Source organism: Gorilla gorilla, chromosome 21 (genome assembly GCF_029281585.2).
Source record: "Gorilla gorilla gorilla isolate KB3781 chromosome 21, NHGRI_mGorGor1-v2.1_pri, whole genome shotgun sequence".
Classification (NCBI taxonomy): Eukaryota; Metazoa; Chordata; class Mammalia; order Primates; family Hominidae; genus Gorilla; species Gorilla gorilla.
In genome coordinates, this window is record NC_073245.2 from 29702208 (window position 1) to 29723831 (window position 21624).

The 21624-nt window shown below is 45.8% G+C and overlaps 1 protein-coding gene across 1 annotated transcript in view; it reads left to right on the top strand.

Annotated features, from left to right (window-relative positions):
* SLC24A3 (solute carrier family 24 member 3) overlaps positions 1–21292 on the top strand; it is a 507527-nt gene extending 486235 nt beyond the window's left edge. Inside the window, exons 16-17 of the mRNA XM_004061869.5 lie at positions 15890–15955; positions 19357–21292. Of these exons, the coding sequence (XP_004061917.3) occupies positions 15890–15955; positions 19357–19506 (216 nt within the window). The 3' untranslated portion in view covers positions 19507–21292. The remainder of the gene's footprint in view (positions 1–15889; positions 15956–19356) is intronic.
* Positions 21293–21624: the final 332 nt, after the last annotated feature.

A 21624-nucleotide genomic window follows, 5' to 3' on the forward strand; every position in this document is an offset into this window, starting at 1 on the left:
AGTCCAACTCAGAGCGCTGCATACAGGGGTCTGATGAACCCATTGGCAGTCCATCTGGTTTACTCCTCAGCTTGTTTCACTTCCCCATTTACCTCTTATCAAAGTTATGAGGAATTAAAAATCAGAACTATCTGAATTTTAACTGCTTTTTGTCCCTCTGTTGAGGACTAGAAGACAATGGCTGAAAAACAGACATCAAAAAGAAGAAGGAAAAAAAACCTGGGCTCTAAACAACCTGAAGAATTCATCCCTGAATAATATATTTTCACCAGGATGACTCTCCAGTGAGGGAGGGACAGGCAGGAGCAGAGAATGAGAAACTTTCAATGTCCTTCAGATCCATGATGTTATTTCTTATTCTACTTTGATTAAAGGGGACAATCATAGAAGGTGAAATCAAAAACTTTCAAAACAAAACTAAAACTCACCCCAGAAGCAAACCAGTTTATCTTACTAACTTTGAAATCTTCCTGACTAGACATGGATATCAGGCCTGAAATTCCAACTCAATTCGGCACACCATAAGTCATTCTCCTAATGATCTCTCCTCCTTTCCTCCCCTTCTGACATTTTCCCAATACTCTTTAGAGAACAAAAAAAATTAAACATTATTCTTCTATCAGTAATTCCCAGAGCTATGAAAGCATACTCTTTCCAGATCTCAATGTCTACTGACACAGTGACATCATGAAAACAAAAATTCAGGCTTTAGTGGATGTTTGGCCCAAATTCATGTTTTTCATCTGAAGATGACATAATTGGATCACTCTGGTCATTCTGCTGGAATTATACAAGGGCCACATTAAGTCTTGAAATTGAAGATCTACTTTATCCTTGAAGTCAAGGGGGAAATGCAGGAGAAGAAACCACTCTGGCTTATTATGATCAATAGCCATGACATGCACAAGAGTCCTCTTGGGGGGGACTTGGTTAGGAAAACTCTAGAGAAAGGTGTGTCATGTTGTGTTTCCATCCAAATGCTGCTGTTTCTGTAATAAGTGCAAAAAAAAAAAAATCATTTTATGCCAGGGATACAAACATCCAATGCAGACCACTCTTTTGAAAGTAGAAAATCAGTAATATAATCAATAAACAGTTTATGAACTCCAGGGAAGTCAAGGAGATTCCATTTGATATATGGTGTGAGGTAGGGATTCAATTTTATTATTTGGCACATGGATATATAGTTGTTCAGCACCGTCTGTTGAAAAGGAGATTTCATTTTGAGCTTTAAAAATTCAATGGAAAAATTTCTGGTTAGCTTATTTTTCAGTAATAATCACAACCTAGGAACTACTAGGAAGCCATGATTTGGTTAAAGCTGTGAATGTTGCATTTCATAAGTAATGCTAACTTCCACTATTTGGAAAAGTTTTTTTCTTGAGTCAAGACTAAAATGTAAATGAACAAGAAACAGGGAAGGATCAACCTGGTGAACTGAATCGGGGAGTGAGGGTCATAAAATCAGCCCCAGATCCTAGTGGCATGCTTTAATATTCTGCTTTCTCCTTATTCTACTCAAGTAGTTGCTCTCCTTCCTTGAGAAGGCATTTAATAAGGGAAGAATCCCTATGAAGAGAAGAACCCCAAATGCTCCCCACATCCTAAATCTTCTAATCCTTCTAAGCTCTGCCCAAATACATCCTCACACTGCACATAATCTCTTTCCACATCCCTGCTGGCCCATCCACGTTCCTCCTTGTTTCACAGTTATTAACCGCATCTCTCTCTGCTGTTAGAATCTGAGTTTAAGACCTCATCCACTTAATGTCTGCCACTCACACTGCACCAATATCCATCTTACACATAGAAGGACATTTTATTTGTTTAGAGAATAAATTTTATTTTTTCAATTGCAGCAGCAAGCAATCCCTCTGTACATCAATAGCTGCTGAGATCTTTGCCATGTGTCAGCCCAGTTAAATAATTTATATTAATGGTGGTGATCCTGAGTCATTCAAGAAAAAGTTAAGTTAGATCTCATATCCTCTAGGATAAGCATCAAGTGTATGATCTATTTCAAAGTGAAATATTTCATCAAAAATAGTTAAGGAACTAGCCTATAGAAAGGTAGACTTTAATTTTCCAGAAGCCTTTGCTTGTACAGACTATGCTTCTTTGACTAATAATGTTAGATCAAAATAGTAACAGTATTTGGCCCAACCAAACAATGCCTTTTGGTTTGCTTGGAAGCTGGGGGTCCCAGAAAATGGCCCTCTGAACCCAGAGTACCTCACAGAGGGGGTTACAGGGGCCCCAACCAAGGGCTTCTTTCTTTCTCTAGCTCATCCTTCAGGTATCAATATAGATGTTGAACTGGGATTTCCCAAGCCTGGACCAGATGTCATGCCTGTGTTCAGCAGTTCTCATCAAAGTGCTTACCTTTACCCCTTGGTCTGAGTCTCCCCCTGGAGAAGTGACCTCCCTGAAGACAGGAACTGTGCTCCTCTATGCATTTATTATTTCATTTGTGCCTAGCGCAGTGCCTGGCACTTGGAACATATTCCACAAATATTTGTTGGATGGATGGATGGATGGAGAGATGGATGGATGGATGGAGAGATGGATGGACGGATGGATAGATGGATGGAGGAACATGTGTGAGCAAAGAAGAACAAAGCAGTAGGGTGACTTGAGAAGAGAGTAGGGGGGCAAGCACAACAGCAAAAAGAATAGCTAGAATTCACTGAGCATCTACTCTGCACCAGGCACTGTAGGAACACTGTATTCGCATGGTCTCATCTAATCCTTCCAACGCCTATGTAAGGGAATGATTATTCTTTCAACCAGGGCTTATTATGCACCCATATATGCCAGGAACTTATCAAGGCAATAGGGATTCAGAAGTGAACAAGGTAGACAAGACCTTTCCTCTTAGAGTATACATTGAGTGGGGAAGGATAGACAGTACATACGTGAACAAACGCCTGATTGCACTAACTTCAGAGGACATCTGCCTTATGCAGATGATGAGATGAAGTGATGTTTTAGAGAGAGAGGTGCAGGTGTCACTCTGTATTTACTGAACAGGAGATTAAGTTCTGTGTGGAGTCATGAGTGACAAGAGCCAGCCATGGGAAGAGAGGGGTGTTTGGAGAGCAGGGGAGCATTCTGAGAAGGAACTGTACTTGCAAAGGCGTCGAGGCAGGATGTGTCCTAGAACGGGAGACATGCTGGGCAGAGGTAGTGCAGAGTAAGGTGGGCAGGGGTCATACTGGGCCACCAAGACTGGTCACAGGGCTCAGGTTTCATGCTAAATCCAATATAGTTCTTAGCTCAATTCTGCAGATTAGGAAACCAAGGCACAGCGGTTAAATCACACAGCCAGAAAGAGGCAGAGAGGAGTGCTTTCCTCAAAGCACTGACAACTATTGCCAAAGCAAATCATGCCACAGAGGTCACCCATGCATAACTCTGGGCTCAGAGGAGAAATTTCAGACCAGATCCATCCCTGAGTTTGAATCTTTGCTAAAAGACAGGGCAGGGTCTGCTTATTAATGCTTAGGTGGCTTCTTCAACTTTATATAAAGAAGTGAAGAGCTAGAAGGGGAGGAAATTCTGATCCCCAGTTTTCTATCCTAAAAGTTCCAACAGGCATCATGGGGGCTGCACTCCTTGCTGTCCTGGGCCATGGTAACTGATATTTCTACAGGGAGTTTCTGTCTGATGGTTGGAGGAACCTCTCTGGATCCTTTGTTCAGTCCCTGGTCCCTCCCTGGCTCTCTTTGGGTGTCTTCAAGTGGTCGATTGCTCATGCTCAGCCACACTGGGCAGGGTGGGGGACATCACCATGGAGCTCATGCCGAAATGTAGACGTTATTTGGAAAAATAATCCCAGGTTCATGAAAAAGCAAATCTAGGCCTTATTTGCTGAGAGCATTTTGATCTGCCCTCTTCTCCACCACAAGCTTTTCCTATGAGAGGCTTTATTTCCAAAACGACACTCAAAAGCCTCTTTTCATGTAGCATGGTAGTGACCGCATGACATCTTTCTGCATCTCTGACATCAGAACCGAGCAGCTACTGTGGGTTTAATGGCCCTCCTAACCTCACAAGGGACCTGCCAACAATTTTGAGCAATTTTTCCATCTCATCTAGATGGGATTTCCAAGTCATAATTATCTGATAATTACCATCCAGACAGCTGTTTTGTGCACGGCATTAGGTTTAAGCATTTGGCAGGGAAGGATGAATGCAGTTTTACAGATTTTGACATTTCTTAACACTTTGTGGCTTGCTCAGAAGGCAGCTAGTTACCTAAGTGCCCAAAATAAGAAATCTTTCTAAAAGTCAAAGTTTGGAAAATGAGCACTTCTTGTTCCATTATGGTGATGAACGTCTGTTCCACAAGCTTTAAGAGAGCTGAGAAAGTCACCATGCAGGCTCCAGGAAGCCAGGGCAAAACTCATATTTCTAAGCTAGGGCTTAGAAATGTAAAATAAATCTGAGATGCAATGGAGGGAGGGTGTCTGTCTCTCTCTCTCCAAGCAAGAGACCACCAGAGTCCAGAAACAACAGAGACAAAAAGAAGAGCTGTCCAGAAATATTCTCACCCCACACTGTCTGCCTGGTTTATTCTTTCTTTGACAAAGTGTTAATTGAGTGCCTACTGTGTGCTATGCTGGTAACCACTGGAGATGGTGCAGTAAGCAAGACAGGCAGAGGCCTATGCTCCTGGACCTACAGCTATGGAAGGAGAGATTTGCACAAGCAATTCCAAAACAAGACGTGATGCCTGCTTTCCTAAGGGCTGCCTATACAGAAGTTTAGGTAGTGTGTGGCAGTGATTGGGGGATCTGGAATGCTGGGGAGGAAATGACAGTTATTCTGAGAATCCAAGATTATCAGGACAAGCAGGTGGAGAGAGGTGAGAACATTTATTTCCAAACAGAAATAAGAGCTTGTAGAATACCAAGATATGGGAAAACTTGTTTCACTGAAGCACCCAAGGGCTGCTTCTGTGGCTGGGGGGAGTATGGGAGGGGTGAGGAGTTGGGGAGCTGAAACAAAGTGGCAGAAATGAAACTAGAGACAGAGAGAAGCTGCATGGTAAAGGCCATGGTAATGGAAAGAATAAAGGGTACATGAGAAGGAGAGGTACGGTCATGTGTGCCTTTTAGAAAGGACGTTCTGACAATTCCGTAGAGAAAGCACTGGAGCCTGACAAGACTGATGGCAACAAGTTCAGCTATGGGGCATTTGCAGGAGAGAGAGAATAGGGTGATTGGATTAGGATGGTTGTATCTGTTAGCTATGGTTACCCTAATGCTAAGTAACAAAAGGCATGCATCCATTAGCATATATATCTCAGTCATACCTTTGTGGCTGACAAGTGTGTGGCTGATCTGGGCTTGGCTGCAGGCTTCATATGAGTCTGCTCCATGTGCCTCTCATTCTCTTTGGACCACTGGCTTCTCAAGACACAGTCTTCTCATGATGTGTCTCAAAGAAGACACATCATGTTTTGCTCTTCTCAAAGCAAGAGCACAAGAAGACGCACCCAGCTTTGGAAACACATTATGGATTCAGGCTCATATCAGGTCAGCTAACACCATTGGCCAAAGAGTATCACACAGCCAAGCCCCAAATCAGGAAGCAGAAAAATGCATCCACCCACCGTGAGGCTATGGAAAGTGTGTGGACATAAAACCTATTACAGGGAGAGGAAGTGAGACCAGCAGTTCACTCTGCCTCCACAGTAGCGGTAAAACTGGAGATTAGTGGTAAGCTAAGCAAGAGACTACAGAAAAAAATAACAGGACCTGGCAATTAGTTTAACTTTAGCCCCTAAACAGCTGTTCATGTGGAAGTAAGTCGGGAAAGGCAAGGATTTTGTAAGCTATTGCAAAATTTTCAGGTGTTATTATAACTACGATTGAGGATTTTAGCAAGGCAATGGCATGATTCACTTTACATTTTAAGATTACACTGGATGCTGTTTCTAAATGCATAGGAGGCAAGAGTGGATGAGGGGAGACAGGTCAAGGAGCTGATGACAAAAAGAGATTCTTTTTAAGGAACAATTAGTAAGATTTTCTGACAGTTGTATGGAGAGAATGAGAAGGAGGAAAATCATAAGTAACATGTGATTCTTTGCTTGGGCAACTAAGTGTATTGTGATGCCATTCATGGAGATGGGGAGACAAGCTGGTTGATGAGGAACACATTTAAGATGAAATACCAAATGTTCCATTTAGGACAAATAAAGTTTGATATGTTTGTGGGTCATCTGAATGGAGATATTAAGTAGGTAGTGGAAATGATGGGTCTGAAGTTCAGAGGCAAGGTCTTGGTTGCAGATATGAATTTGGGAGTCAAGAGCATTAACTGCAAGTAACAAAGTAAGAAGGTAAGTGTAGATAGAGGAGAGGGCCTAGAACATGTCGTGATGTTGGATGGGGGAAGAAACAAACATTCACTGAAGGAGACTGAGGAAGGGCCAGCCAGGGACAGGGAGAATCAGAAGAAAGGGGGCCACACAGCCAGAAGAAAGTTACAAGGATGTTGGAGCAGCCAAGTATATCAGACCTTGTCCAAGGTCCTTCTTCTAAGGCCAGCGCTTTCAACCAACCATCACCTCCTCCAAGAAGCCTACCCTCAGCCAAATTTAGTACCTGTATGACAGCATGGGGGTATATTCTATGATGTGTATGCCTCCCCCTTAACTCCCTGAGGGCAGAAACTGTATCTTACTCAACTTGTGCTCCTTAACACCTAGCAGAGGGCTTTCTGTGGAATGAATCAATGAACCCATCAGTTCTTGATGTCTCCCACGTCTTTCATTCTCACCTTGTATGGCAACCATTCCCAATTCAGGCTCCCAGCACCAGGACACTGCTCCCTCTGCTAGAACCAGTCTTCCCTTTTCTGCAAATTCCTTCCCACGCCCCCAGGGACAGTAGGGTGCTGGAGCCAACTCATATAGCCTCCAGAGAAGCTATCATGTGCAGCTCTTCATAGCTTCCTCTGGCGATGCCACGTTGGTAGCTTGAAATCAGCCATGATGGCAGTATTTACACCACAGAAGCAGGACCATGTCAGAAGGCCACTGCTAGGGTCTCCTACAAACTATCCCCACAGGACCTAGATAGGTAACTTGGGGATAATGTGGTGATGTCTTAATGAATGAGGTTTCTCAAGGTTATTCAAACAGAGCTCCTGGGAGCAAAAGTATCACCACCCAATCCCCTTAATCTTGACCATTGTGTTTCAGGCTCTATGTTAGGAAAATTAGGTGATGCCTGAGGGAAGGAAGGGTTCTTCCAGATCCTACTGTGGAAGGGCTTACCTGGAAAGCTGAATCAGTCTCTCTGTTCATCACAGTTTAGGTCCCTCAGAAACTATTCATTTCTAAGAGGAGGATCCAGGGTGAAGAGTTTATTGAGGGGGAGCAGTATGAGAGTGGAGAGGAAGAAGGAGGGAACGCAGCCCACAGCGGCTGTGCTAGCAAGACTATTACCACAGTGGGCAGTCAGGGCTGACTCCCATAGTGGGAGCTCTGGGAAACAGAGGACAGCCTCTGTCTCAGAATGACTCCATCCGAGGGTCAAGGGAGCTGGGGGGTTTATTCACCCACTCCTCAGAGTCACTGGTGGAGAACAGCTTCTAGGATTGTTCATTTCTTGGCACTTCTTTGGTTCAGGAGAAAGTCCTAAGGCAGCGAGGCAGGAATGGCTGTTGGGAGGCAGCTGGCACCCACCAAAATGGCACCTCAGGGAGATGGGGGGATGTGGGTGAGTACTGATGGCAGCTGCTGCAGGGGCATCTGTGATTCTTAAAGTTCATTCAGGACTCTTACAAACATGGTAGGCAGACACGGTGAAACCCTGTCCCTACTAAAAACACAAAAATTAGCCGAGCGTGGTGGCACACACCTATAGTCCCAGCTACACGGGAGGCTGAGGCAGGAGAATCACTTGAACCCAGGAGGTGGAAGTCGCAGTGAACTGAGATCATGCCACTGCACTCCAGCCTGGGTGACACAGCAAAACTCCAATTCAAAAAAAAAAAAAAAAAAAAAAGTGCTAGGCAGGAAAGGTCCAGATGCACTTCTGAGGGCTCTTAGAGGGTAAAGGGAGGCTTTACCCTGGCTTTCTGCTGTGCCTGGCAGAATACAACAAAAAGTGAGAATTTAGGGTCCAAAGTCCAACTCTAAATGCAGACTTGACCCCTCACCAGCTTCGTAAACTTGACTAAGTGGTTTAACCTCTCTGAGCCTCAGTTTTCTCATCTTTCAAATGGGGAGAACAAAACCCACTTTGCATATTTCATGAGTGGCCACCAAAACTAAATGCACTATTGTACTAAATGACTAAAGGACTTAGGGATGCAACTGTCATTAAATTGATTCTTTTCTGTGGGCTGGGTCAACAATTACCTCATTTAATTGTTCAAACAAAGAGATTGCCACCCAGTGATATTTTACAATGTAAAGCCACAGCTGGGAACATCCATTTGGAAACTACACCCAAACAAGTGTAAAACTACCCAAATAAGAAAATGTGAAATGACATGCCACATATGTTCCAAGTTAGAAATAAATTAGCAAAAATCCAGGGGCTTCTTATTTTTCCTAAAGGAATTTGTTGGTTGGGTCAAGCTGACCACAAACTAGAGAGAGATTTTAAACTGTAGTATTAGGGAAATCAGAATCTTTTAGGGTGGGGGTGTTGGCTCTCCAAAGGTAATAGGGTTCAAAGAACTGTTTTATGAGCAGCAAGTATGCATGAAACTTGGTATGAATGAGTATCTGTGTCTGCATCCGTACTAAAAAATATACATGCACTGTGGGCTAAATCCCTGTTGACTTTGGAACTAGCCACCCTCCTGTTTCCTCCACAACAACTGCCAAGAGGGAATTAGAGAATGAAAATGCATGCTTCTTAAGGCAAGAAATGAAAACAGCATTAAATGTCAGGACTGAACAATCTGAGATGTGCCTCACATGCTCTCAGATCAGCATTGCCTTGAAGATTTTCTGCATTGGCACTTAATGTTCCTTGCGTCTTTGAGGCAGGGAGGAGGGAGATGATCTAGTTCAACACTGTGCAGGCCTGTCCAAAGGTCATTCACGGATGAGAAGGGTTTGGTGATATCATTTGGCTTAGCATGCCTCAAGAAAGTGTTTTACTGCCTACAGGGAAAGTTACTGGGATGATGAAAATGTTTTTTATTTTTGTTGAAGTGTGGGTTACATGAGTATAGGTATTTGTCAAAACTCATCCAATAGTAAGAACACTTAAGATCTGTGCATTTTACTCTATGCAAATTATGCCTCAATTAAAAAGCAATTTGGTGCCCTCTTGCTTTGTTACTTGCGGAGATTGGCTTAAAGCCAACCCTCACCATGGCCTGTCTCCCAATCAACTCTCCACTCTTGCCCTTTGCTATGCAGTCTCACTGCCTCCCAGTATGCACATGCATGCACACATGCAGACACACACAGACAAAGGCACATAAACACATGCACACAGGCAGACACATGCAGGCAAACACACACACACACACATCCACACATGCAAACATGCAGGCAAATGCACACACACACGCATCCATACATGCAAACATGCAGGCAAACGCACACACACACATGCAGACACACGCAGGCAAATGTGCACACACACATGCACACATGCAAACATGCATGCAAACACGCACACATATATGCACACATACAAACGCACACACATGCATGCACACATGCAAACATGCCACACACATGCATGCACACATGCAAGCAAACGCACACATATCCACACATGCAAACACACAGGCAAATGCACACACACATGCAAACACATGTAGGCAAATGTGTGCACACACACACATGCACAAATGCAAACACATGCAGGCAAATGCACACACGTGCATGCAAACATGCAGGCAAACACACATGCATGCAAACATGCAAACATGCAGACAAACGCACACACGTGCATGCTCACATGCAAACACATGCACACAAACACACACACCCATGCTCAGAATCACCAACAGATGCTTTTTTCTTTTTTTTTTTTTTCGACAAGAGTTTCACTCTGTCGCCAGGCTGGAGTGCAGTGGCTTGATCTCAGCTCACTGCAACCTCTGCCTCCAAGGTTCAAGCAATTCTCCTGCTTCAGCCTCCCAAGTAGCTGGAACTACAGGTACGCATCGCCATGCCCAGCTAATTTTTGTGTTTTGAGTAGAGACAGGTTTTCACCATGTTGGCCAGGATGGTCTTGATCTCTTGACCTCGTGATCTGCCCGCTTTGGCCTCCCAAAGTGCTAGGGTTACAGGTGTGAGCTACCGCGCCTGGCTGCAGATGCTCATTTTTTTTGTTTGTTTGGGGTAGGGTTTTGCTCTGCCACCCAGGCTGGAGTGCAGTGGTGGGATCACAGCTCACTGTAGCCTCGACCTTCCCAGCTCAAGTGATCCTCCCACCTCACCGTTTCAAGTAGCTGGGACTATAGACACACTCCAACAGAACTGGCTAATTTTTATTTTTATTTTTTTGTAGAGTTGAGGTCTCACTATGTTGCCCAGGCTGGTCTTTAACTCCTAGATTCAGGCAACCCACCCACATCACCTTCCCAAAGTGCTAGAATTGCAGGCATAAGTCACCACGCCTGGCCCAGATGCTCATTTAAACATACAGTATGTGGAGCCAGGGACTGGAGGGGTGAGGGAATTAGGTGCTAGAGTGAGGAAAAACTCACGAGCCAGGCATCTGCCCTCTGAGCATTTGGACCTGCTGGTCTGGTAAGAACATGCCCCAACCCAAGCACAAGCAGGACGACATCAGCACCATAGGGACAATGGTGAACTTGGAAGAGGCAAAGGGACTTATGGCAGGATGGGCAGAGTAGAGGTGGGAAGGAGGTGAGACCCCCACCTAGCTAGACCGAAAGTCTCAAAGAGGGCACAGGAGTGTGCTTAAGGTGCTGACTACAGAGAAGGGGTGCTAGGATATGAGACAGTGACATGAGGTCCTTAGCAGAGCTCCTGGCCCTCCTCGATCTTCATTAATGGCTAGCCTGTCAGGAAGGAGGAGCCCTACAGGCCTCTTTTCATTTTGCTTTTGAATTATAAAAGTAATACACATTAATAGCCCAAAACTGGAAGTGGCCCAGATGTTCATCAACAGGAGCATAATTAAACACACCGTGGCATATTTACACTGCTGTAAAAATAAATGAGCTGTTGATGCAATGAAAACATTGAAGGAGTCTTTAAAAATGATGTGGATATAAAAGAGTACACGCTGCAGGATTCCATTGCTATGAAGCTCTAGGACAGGCTGAACTGCCTTGTGGTAGAGAAACAGAGCAGTGCCTGCCTCAGGCGAGGCTTGCAGAAGGGCACCCGAGAACTTTCTGGAATGACAGAAGTGTTATGAGCCATGGTAGAGTTTGAGTTACATGGGTGTATGCATTTCTCAGAACCTGTTGAATGGTACAATTTTGTGGTGGGAATTTTACCATGTAAAATGGCATCTAAGAATAAAAGACCCATGAACTGTGAATGAACTCTACTTAATGAGATGCAGGCAGGAGTGCTGAGGGGTGAAATGGCCTGGTCTCTGCAGTTTACTTTGAAGTTCCCACAAGCACACGTGGATATGCCCTGCTCTTAAAAAAATAAGATGGTATAATTCTTCCAACTTTCCTGAATGCTTGAAAACTTCCATAGCAGCATGCTGGGTTTAAAAACACTACATAGACTCAAAATAATTTAAGTAAAGTGGGGAAGGGAGAGAGAGTACATTGGGCAGAGACCACATTGCTTCTGAAACATTATCCAGGGAGTGGCATCCGGGGTCTCTCTGCTTCCAACCTCACTCTGACCAGTCCCCGCTGCCCCACAGAACACTGGCCTCCTTATAATGCATATTCCAAATGAGACTTCATGGACATGTCTTATTCATTCATCAATTACGTTTTAAGCAGGTGGTCTGTGCCCAGCCCTGTGCCAGGTGGAGGGTAAAGTCAGACGTGGTTCCTACCCTTGCGGTGTCTGTAATCTAGTAAGCTATTGTTCAGTGACAGGTTTAGAAAAGAAGCAGCCTCGGGTGCAAGGAAGTGGACCCAGCCCCCAATTATTCAGAAGGTATTACACACCAGGCCCTGTTCAACAGTTTTAACATGGATTAATTCAGTTCAACTTCATAAGCACCGACAAAGCAGGAACTATATTATCCCCATTTTACACTTTGAAAAAGTGAGGCCTAGAGAAGTTCAGTTACCCATCCATGATGATACAGCAAGTGAGTGACCAAGAAGAGATTCAAAACCCAGGAAGTTAGCTCTGGAGTCCATGCCTTAAACCAGAGGGTTGCAAACATTTTCTATAAGGGGCCAGAGAGGAAATATTTTAAGCCCTGTGGATCATACTGTCTCCATCAAAACCACTCAGCTCAGCTACTGTCATGTGAAAATAGCCATTGATGATACACAAATGAATGAACTGAGTTCCAATAAAATTTTATTTACAAAGACAGACTGGAGCCGGATGCCGTGGCTCCTGCTTGTAATTCCAGCACTTTGGGAGGCCAATGCTGGAGGATTGCCTGAGGCCAGGAGTTTGAGACCAGCCTGAGCAAACATAGCAAGATCCTGTCTTTACAAACAACAACAACAACAACAAATTAGCTAGGCATAGTGGTGTGTTCCTATAGTTCCAGCTACTTGGGAGGCTAAGGCAGGAGGATCACCTGGGCACAGGAGTTCAAAGCTACAGTGAGCTATGATTTCACCTCTGCACTCCAGCCTGGACAACACAATGAGACCCAGTCTCTAAAAAAAAAAAAAAAAAAAAAAAAAAAAGAGGCAATGACTCCTGCCCCAAACCATCCATAGCTGCAGCAGCTGGGAGATGTTTGAGCTGGGCCAGAAGGCAGCTGAAGGAGCCCTCGTTCCTGCCTGTCACATCCTGGTGGAAGTACAAGGGTCAGACAGCAAGGAGTAAATACAGGCTTTGAGAGCCCAGGTCTCTAACAATGAAAACACAAAAATACACCCCCGGGTGTGTATAGTAGTTCATGACCAAAGGAAGGCTATAGAGAAAAAGGTGAGAAGTTAAAAACACAGAAACTCCACAAAATAGTGAGTTGCCTTTGGCCTCTGGAACCAGATTTAGAATTTCAGCCACACTGTTCTTCGAGATTTCATGTGAACATAGGAAGAGTAAAGTTCAAAAGCTTTGGTTTAACAGGATTCCTTTTGAAAATGTTTGGCCAAAGGGAATTTTCCTGCTAGGAGCTTTGCTGTCACTGGCTCTTGGTTTCTTAAGGGCATGAAATCACTTTACTAAGTTCTTGTTGCTGACAAGGGTTTGACCCTGGAGCTCAGAGGGCAAGCTGTGCTGGAAATGCATTGCCCCTCTTAGAAGATATCTGTGTGCGCAGTGCTGAAAGTTAAGAGCTCAAAAGGATTCCTGAGTGTTTATCTACAGTTTCACATCTACCCAAGGGTGACTGAGGATAGCTCCAAGAGCCTCTTCCTCTCTCCGAGGGGTTGCCATCTTGCTCTGAGGAGCCCATCTCTCCCCTTCAACACTGATCAGAACACAGGGGATTATCACAGTCAGTGTGGACAGAATATTTGGAGGAAGAAAATCTTCAATACAACCCATTTGTTATGCAGTCCTGTATGTTGGCCTCTTTATACCAACCCAGCTGATGAAAGTAGGAAAGTCTATCCACAGTCAGGTTGAGTGTGTGCATGAAGTTAAGCCACCAGCTGGACTGCGACGGGGCCGATCTGCCATTTTTCCACACTGAATTAACCAGGTTAAGCCATTGCTCTAGTGTCGCAGAGATATGACTTGAATCTTCCTTTATTCTCGGGAAGGCATTTGGTGGCAGGGAAGCATGTTCCAGCTGGGGGCCAGCAAATGGTTGACTCACAGGGATTGCAAGTCACGAGAGAAAGAGTCCAGCTCAATCCCTCTGTGACAGGACATCACTAAGTCACATCTTCACAGAAAGGGTTGGCTGTTTAGGGCATATGGTGTCCCTATTTTCTGTCCTGTCAGAAAATAAACCTGACACACCCACCTATGGAGACTCCTTCCCATATGCACACTCCAGTAGTGAACTGGTGCAGTCATGCCAAGAGGTACCTTAAACCCTGTCAGAAGGGCCCAGAACCACTCCTACTCGATAATTACCACTTAGTTGTCTAACAGAAACAACGCACAAATCAACCAGCCTCACTTTCCCCTCCCAAGAACATAGAGAAGCTTTTCACTCCCTGCAGGAGAGTGTACATTGGTTGGGGTCTGTAGTCCTCAAACCTGAATGCACACAAGCATTTCCAAGAAAACATGTGAAAAATGAATGTCAAGATCTCTTCCGCAGAACCCTTGGAGAACAGAAGTGGATCTGAGCTTTATGCTTTCTCTAAATCAGTGGTTCTTAAACTATCCTGTGCATCAGAATCACCTGGAGTTAAAGCACAGATTCATGGGCCTGCCCCAGGGTTTCTGATTCAGGAGTTCTGGGTGGGGCCTGAGATCCTGCATTTCTAACAAGTTCCCGAGTGCTGCTGCCGCTGCTGGCCCCAAAACCACCCTCTGAGAACCACTGCTCTAAGGAATCTCTTCTATTTCGGGGCAGCCGGCCTCATGACTTTGGTCAAAGGCAGAAGCAGTGTCTTCTCTACATCATGAAAGAAACTATTTGGCCTTTGTCAGCCAAGTCAGCAGCCCAGTACTCTCTACCTGCTCTGCTTGATATTATAGCCACAACCACATGTGGCTCTTTAAATGTAAATTTGGTTAAAGATGAGATTAAAACTGTTTTTTTTTTTTTCAGTTGCATGAGACACATTTCAAATGCCCAACAGCCACCTGTACCTAATGGCTATCATGTTGGAGAGCACAGATATAGAACTTTTCCATCACCACAGAAAGTTCTGCTCATCAGTGCTATTCTATAGAAACTCCAAGGCTGGGTGCAGTGTCTTATGCTTGTAATGAGCCACTTTGAGAGCACGTTGGGCTGCTTGTAATGAGCACTTTGGGAGGCCGAGCTGGGAGGATCACTTGCTTCCAGGAGTTCAAGACCAGCCCGGGCAACGTAGTGAGACCTAGTCTCTACAAAAAATCAAAAATCAGCCAGGTGTGATGGTGTGTGCCTGTAGTCCTCAGGAGGCTGAGGTGGGAGGATCACTTGTGGCTGGGAGGTTGAGGCTATAGTGAGCCGAGATCACACCACTGCACCCCAGCCTGGGTAACAGAGTGAAACCCTGTCTCCAAAAAAAAGAAGGAACTCCAAATACGCTTCTCTTTTTCTCTTCATTAGCTGTTATCCCCATTCTGCAAAAAACAAACCTCCAAAAATCCCTTTACTAACATCAGAAATGGAATTTTAACTTTTTCTTCTGTTTTGTTTGCCCACAAGAGCAACCCTCCTCCACTTCTTCCCATCAAGTTAGGGGAAGGACAGAGACATTTTGGTGCAGAAGAGATGAAAAGTTTATTCATATTTTTCCATTGCCCATGTCATGAAATTCATCCTAAAAGCAGTACGGGTTTGAGAAAGCAAAAGTTCCCCAGAGGTAAAGGAACACATGGACAGGGATGTGTTGTGGGCCACAAGAATCTCACAGTCCCGGATGGAGGGTTCAGGTGGCCGTGGGGCACTCCAGCCAGGGGCCTGCTATTGAGGGTAAGGCCAGGATGGGACTGAGAGTGGACAAGACAAAGACAAGCCTTGGGTTTCCAGAAGAGCACACGTCTCAAGTATAAGCTGTGGAGCTGGCTGCTGAAGCTGTTGCTTTTTCATTCTAGAGGGGAGATGTGGAATCACTGCTACTCAGAGTTGTGTGGGCAGATGCCTTTTCCAAAGCCTAACTCTGCTTTGGAAGCCTAGCTTGTCAGAAGCCTAACTCTAACCCTCTCTTACAGATCCGGCTGAATAGCAGGGGGCTGATCTACTCCGTAGGCTTGCTCCTGGCCTCTGTTTTTGTCACGGTAGGTTGGCAGCTCTCTCCTCGTACTTGTGTTTGCCTGTTCTTTCCTCCCCTTGGTTTCTTTGGAGACCAGATGAGCTTGGTCTCCTGGTGACTGGGGACAAGCAACCTCCTTGTCCTATCTCCTGGCTCTTTCTTCTAGAAGTGAGTCCTAGCAACCCACTAGAACACCTTCTCCCTTTCTGAAAGAAGCCAGCCTTCCTCTCAAAGGCATGGCCCTATCTTACATAGAAAGCAAACCATTTTCCCAAATGCAAAGAGAAGATCCCACTTTGTCTGCAATATGAGTCATGGAAAGGTAGATTCCAATTCATTGATTGTTCCAGGTTCCCATACGAATCCATGAATTTGACTAATACTTGGAAACTAAAAATATATTTTATTGACAGTACTTTTTGAGGCCATTCCACTGTCTCAGCCATTACGCCCACTTGCGTACTTTAATATTCCCAACTCAGCTGTTGTGTTTGGAACAAGTTCACACCAATGCATGGACTCATCCACATGAAGCATCCATTAACATACAAATATTCTGTTGGCATTAATAAGCATTGAGACACAATATGTTTTTTCCTTAATTATTCAAGGAAATAGTCATTGAGTTATACCTGGCATGTTGTTAGCATAAATATGCCAGAGAATGGGAATTCAGAAGGACAGGCAGGAAGCAAAATAAGTAGTTTACAGGATCAGGGTGTGAATTGAATGTCAAGATTTCACCAAAGCTAATACTACCTTATGCAAAAGTGAAAATCGACATCATTCATGCTCTTATGGTTTAGGAGGTCCTGCAGTTCTGCTATGACTTGGAGTGGTGATATTTGTAATAGCCACACACCGTACTTAATGTTTTGTACACATATCTTCCCATTTGGAGCTCATCATGCCCCCCATGAGGTGTCACTAAGATCAGCCTATTATACAAATGAGCGACTGAGGCCTAGAGAAGCTAATTGACTCCTTTTTATTGACACCAAGTGAATGGAGGAACAAGCCATCTGACACCAGGGTGCACAGTCATAGCTATGGTGCATCTTTTTAGGCTATGCTCTAGTTATACCATCTACAGGAGACCTGGCTAACCACTAACTGGGCTGTCAAAATGAGGTTACCAAAATGCTGAAGAGAGGCAGGTTTGGGGGGAGGAAAAGCAATTTTAAACATCTTAAGTTTGCAATGCCTGTTTGACATCCAAGGGAAGAGGTCAAGAAAGCCATTGGAAATATAAGTCTGAGTTCACGAGAGATGTTCAGTCTAGAGACACCATAGTGTAGGTGGTATTTAAAGCCCTGCAGTTGGGAGAGATCTCCAAGGAATGAGTGTACACAAAAGAGAGAAGAGCCCCAAGATCTCAGTGTTGAGGCAGTCTGATGCTTACAGGTCAGGATGATAAGGAAGAAACACCAAAAGAAACAGAGAAGGAACAGTTTGGAGATGCAGGAATAAAACCACGAGAGTGCGGGGTCCTGGAAGCCACCTGCTGGAGGGTTTTCCAGGTGGAGGGAGCTATTGGCTGAGTCAGGGAGAGGAGCCCTGAGCATTGGCCATTGGAGTTAGCAGTGCAAAACCACTGGTGCTTAATGAGAGGGTAGTGCTGTGGAGTCAAGTGGGATAAGTTAATAGAGAATGAAAGGAGAGAGATTGGAGACCGTGGGCGGACATTCACAACTCTTTCATGTTATCTGACTGTAAAGAAAGGAGAAAAATGGAAATTCAGAAAAATAAGTGTTATTTTAAGATGAATAAGATAACCGAATCTTTGTATGCCAATTAGAATAATCCAGGGATGGAGTTGGGGCATGTGCTAGAGGAGAGGGAGTTGCTGGAACCAGGTCCTTAAGAAGGGTGGGAGATGGGATCTGGGGCATGCAGGGTGGAGTTGACCTCACTGCCAGGAGAGAAGGCAGGGAGGTGGGGTTGGGAGCTCTGTGCCGTGGGGATAAGTGAGGACGGGGAAGTGAGTGTCGGAGATTGGAAGAAAGGGGAGAGGTGTGAAGTAGCCATCTGGGGAAGGGAGAGACAAGGGACTAGGGAAGGATGAGACGCCTGCTGAAGAGCGTGAATGACCCACTTAATGTCACTGGTCTCTAATTTAAAATAAGACCCATCAGCATGGCTGACCGATTTCCTCCAACCCTGATGGACAGCTGCGTGGATGCAGCATGAACCAGATTGGGACTTGGCTTGAACTGAAGGGCTATGGCTTAGCCAAGCAAGGACAACCGAGCAAGAGAGAGGCCAGGGAATCAGGGTGGGTGCCCCGGAGTGACTCCAGCGAGTGTGGGTGGAATTGAATCAGAGGAAGGAGAGAAGGAAAGGGGCAAAGTGGGTGAAGCCTAGAGAAGTGGTGATGGTATCAGTGAGGTGTGGGCTATGGACATTTGCAGAGTTGTGGGAGCTGGGGAATCAGGCGGAGTAAGCTAGAAAGGAAGAGATTTGAGTCAGAAAGTGGGATGAGTGACACTAAGATAAGACAGATGCTTCTGTCACTGCCAATAGCAACATCTAGGCCCCAGTGCCACCCAGCAGACCTTTCTGCAGTGAAATGGCCTGCACCTGGGCTGGACAGTACCACTGGCTATGGTTGGCTGTAGCACTTGAAATGTGGAGCTGTGTTTTAATTTTATTTCATTTAAATTTGGGTAGCACATGGGCTGGTGGGTGTGAGTGGCTGAGGCCAGATGAAGGATGAGGACTTGATGGGGCAGGGTGTTGGAAAGACCCTCTCCCCTCTGGAGGTATTGAAATCACAGAGAAAGTCAGCAGGAGTGCAGTGGAGAGTGGCAAGAGCCGGGCGGAAAGCTTCAAGGATAGGCAGTGGCCGGGGTTACATCGTTGGCTCCAACAGGCAGAACCAAGAGGAACTGTGGGAAGAACCGAGATTCCAGGCTCAGTGTTTTTAGGGAGGAGAGAAGGAAGATGGTCTGGAAGCAGCCATGATTTGCTGTGGGGAGGGAGGAACTTCCTCACCTCCAGACGCAGCCGTAGGAAGAGATGCAGCCGCCACCGCCTGAGGACTAAGGGGTCAGTGTTCCCAGGGGAGTGGGGGTCTCCTTAGAGCAAGATGGGGAAGGCCCAGAACAGATGAAGGGCCCACAGGGGTGTGGGGTTGGAGCTTCGTGAAAGAGGGTTGGCTGCTGGGATGTGCTTGTGAGTCCTGCCATTTGTTTTAGTTATTTTTCTACAACCAGCAGCTTCTGGCTTCCTTTCTTCCTGATGTTGATGTTCTCACCTCCCACAATCTGAGACGAGAGGTGGATTTTGCAGGCTCAGAGAGGATCAGCACCCTGCCCGAGGCCCATAGTCAGCAGCCCTTCCCCGGGTCCCCTGGGTTCCCCTACCAACCCCCCAAAGGCTGCTGCCTCCTCCTGGTGCCCTCTGAACCTGTTCTGTGCCCTGCAGGTGTTCGGCGTCCACCTGAACAAGTGGCAGCTGGACAAGAAGCTGGGCTGTGGGTGCCTCCTCCTGTATGGTGTGTTCCTGTGCTTCTCCATCATGACTGAGTTCAACGTGTTCACCTTTGTGAACCTGCCCATGTGCGGGGACCACTGAGCCGCCGGGTGCCCACAGAGGCTCAGCTCCTTCTTTTCTGTGCAATACGAGACCCGGCCGCACCCCGAGTCACACAGGCCCCCGGGGCCACGGCGTTCGTCTCTCCCGTGCTGTCCTCAGGCCTCCGCTCCTGTTTTGGTGGCCCAGGCTCTCCCCTGCCCCATCCTCGCTCCCCCACCTCCTTGAGTCATGCCCACCCACCCTTTCCTGCCTCCTCCGTGTGAAGACATCCAACATCCACGTGACTTTTCCAGCTCCATTTTTGAACAGTGACTGAGATTCTAGAAAAACTGGCTGCTAACTGGCCTGAGCCAGGCAACACTGATTCCAATCCCTCCTCCTTTTTTAAGTTATTTGATGGAAGACTCACCTAATTTGTGACCTGAGACTGTTGAAGAAATAGAGAGGAGGGGGCCCGTTGATTACAGAGAGCATTTGGGATTTTGTTTGGTTTGGAGATGATGCCTAGGTTACTGGGTTTGGGGGGATTGTTTTCTTTTGGGGGCCTTCCCCTTTTACTCCTTTTATTCCAGAGATCAAGAGCTTCTCTTGCATCTTCTTCCACTGGGCTCTGGATTAATCAATTACCCAATGGCTGCACCTGCCGTGTTGTCTGGGCTTGCATCCCAGATGTGTTGGAGTATGCATGGATGTAGTGCTTTTTAGAGGAGCCATTGGGCAAGGCCACCAAGAACAAATGCATGACATTTTATAGCCAAGGACGCCTCGCTAAAGTCTTATGGGCATCCCCTGGGGTTGGGGGGGCACAAGGTTTTGGAGGAAGAAGACAACTTCCCTCATTCCATCATCACCATCTCTTTCTCACTAGGTTCTTTCTAGTTTTCAAGCAATAGTTCTAGCCTGCCTTGGACAAGGGGGCCCCAGTTAAACAAACTACCCAGTTTGAGGTGCCAGGCAGTCAAAAACAGAAGCTTCCCCGACTTGTGAGTCCCTGAGATGTGCTGTTGTTGTTTGGCATTTGCGGTGACAGGGAGTGACCCAGAGGCCACCACTGCTTTTCATGTGGGAGTAACAGACACTGGTTTCTTGGAAAATGGAGAGAAGCGCACTTTGCACAGACGTCGTCAATTAAGTCCCAATTTGCCACTTGGTATTGAGTACACTGGACCCTGACCGCTGGCTCTTGGGCAAACGTCCTTCCTCACGGGGCGCCTCCACCAAGCCGGCCCAGCTGCACCCCTCCCTTCCTGGAGGGATGGCCAGGGAAGGAGAAAACAGAGAACTGACACCTTTGAAACCACAGAATGTGTTACATGCAGACTCGCTCAAGGGCATAAGTTATTGTGAACGTTTTTGCCAATCACTGCTCAACAGCCCTGCTAGATTTTGTATGATGCTGAATTATTACGCAGACTAATTCCACCCAGTTGAGACACACCCATGCTTGTTCACTTGTATTTATTGAAACTGTGGATTCTTGCCCGTGCTGTCCCTTGTATTTACTTTAAGCACTGATCACTTATCATTCATTCGGTATGGTTTTCCCTGTCCCTTGTACACATTCTGGTATGAATTTGTAAAAATAACCTGCTACAAATTGGTTGAATGTTTCTGTCTGTGGTGCGAACCAGCATTAACGGATGGGGCACGTGCCCAACTGAGGAACAGGAGAAGAAATCACCAATTTGGGCTCTCAGAGCTAAGACACACTTATTGATTCTGTTGCACATTTTGCACTGGTTTATGGCGATTGTTTTCTTGGACGGATAGTGTAAAATAAACTTCTCTGTTCTCTATCCTTCCCAGAGCAGAGTGCATTACTTTCTCCCCTGGAAAGCTGTGCATTTTTCATTGAGGAGAATGTATGGGAGGTAAAATGATTGTAGTCACTATGTGGCCAGGTATTTGCCACCTGCTGTTTCTGCGTTGCCTCACCTGGAAAGCTGGCGTACGTGTGGCAGATTACGAGAATGAAGTGGCCAGCTGTGGGTCCCCTCTAAATCTTGAAGGGACTTTAGGCCTATCATCCTGTCACAGAATTCCAGAACTCTACCCGTCCTAGAATACATTAGTTAGGAATTCATTCTTTCCATTGAACATGAGAGAAGGAGCATCACAGTACTGATGATGACATTCTGGAGTGGCCAAGTTCTCCAT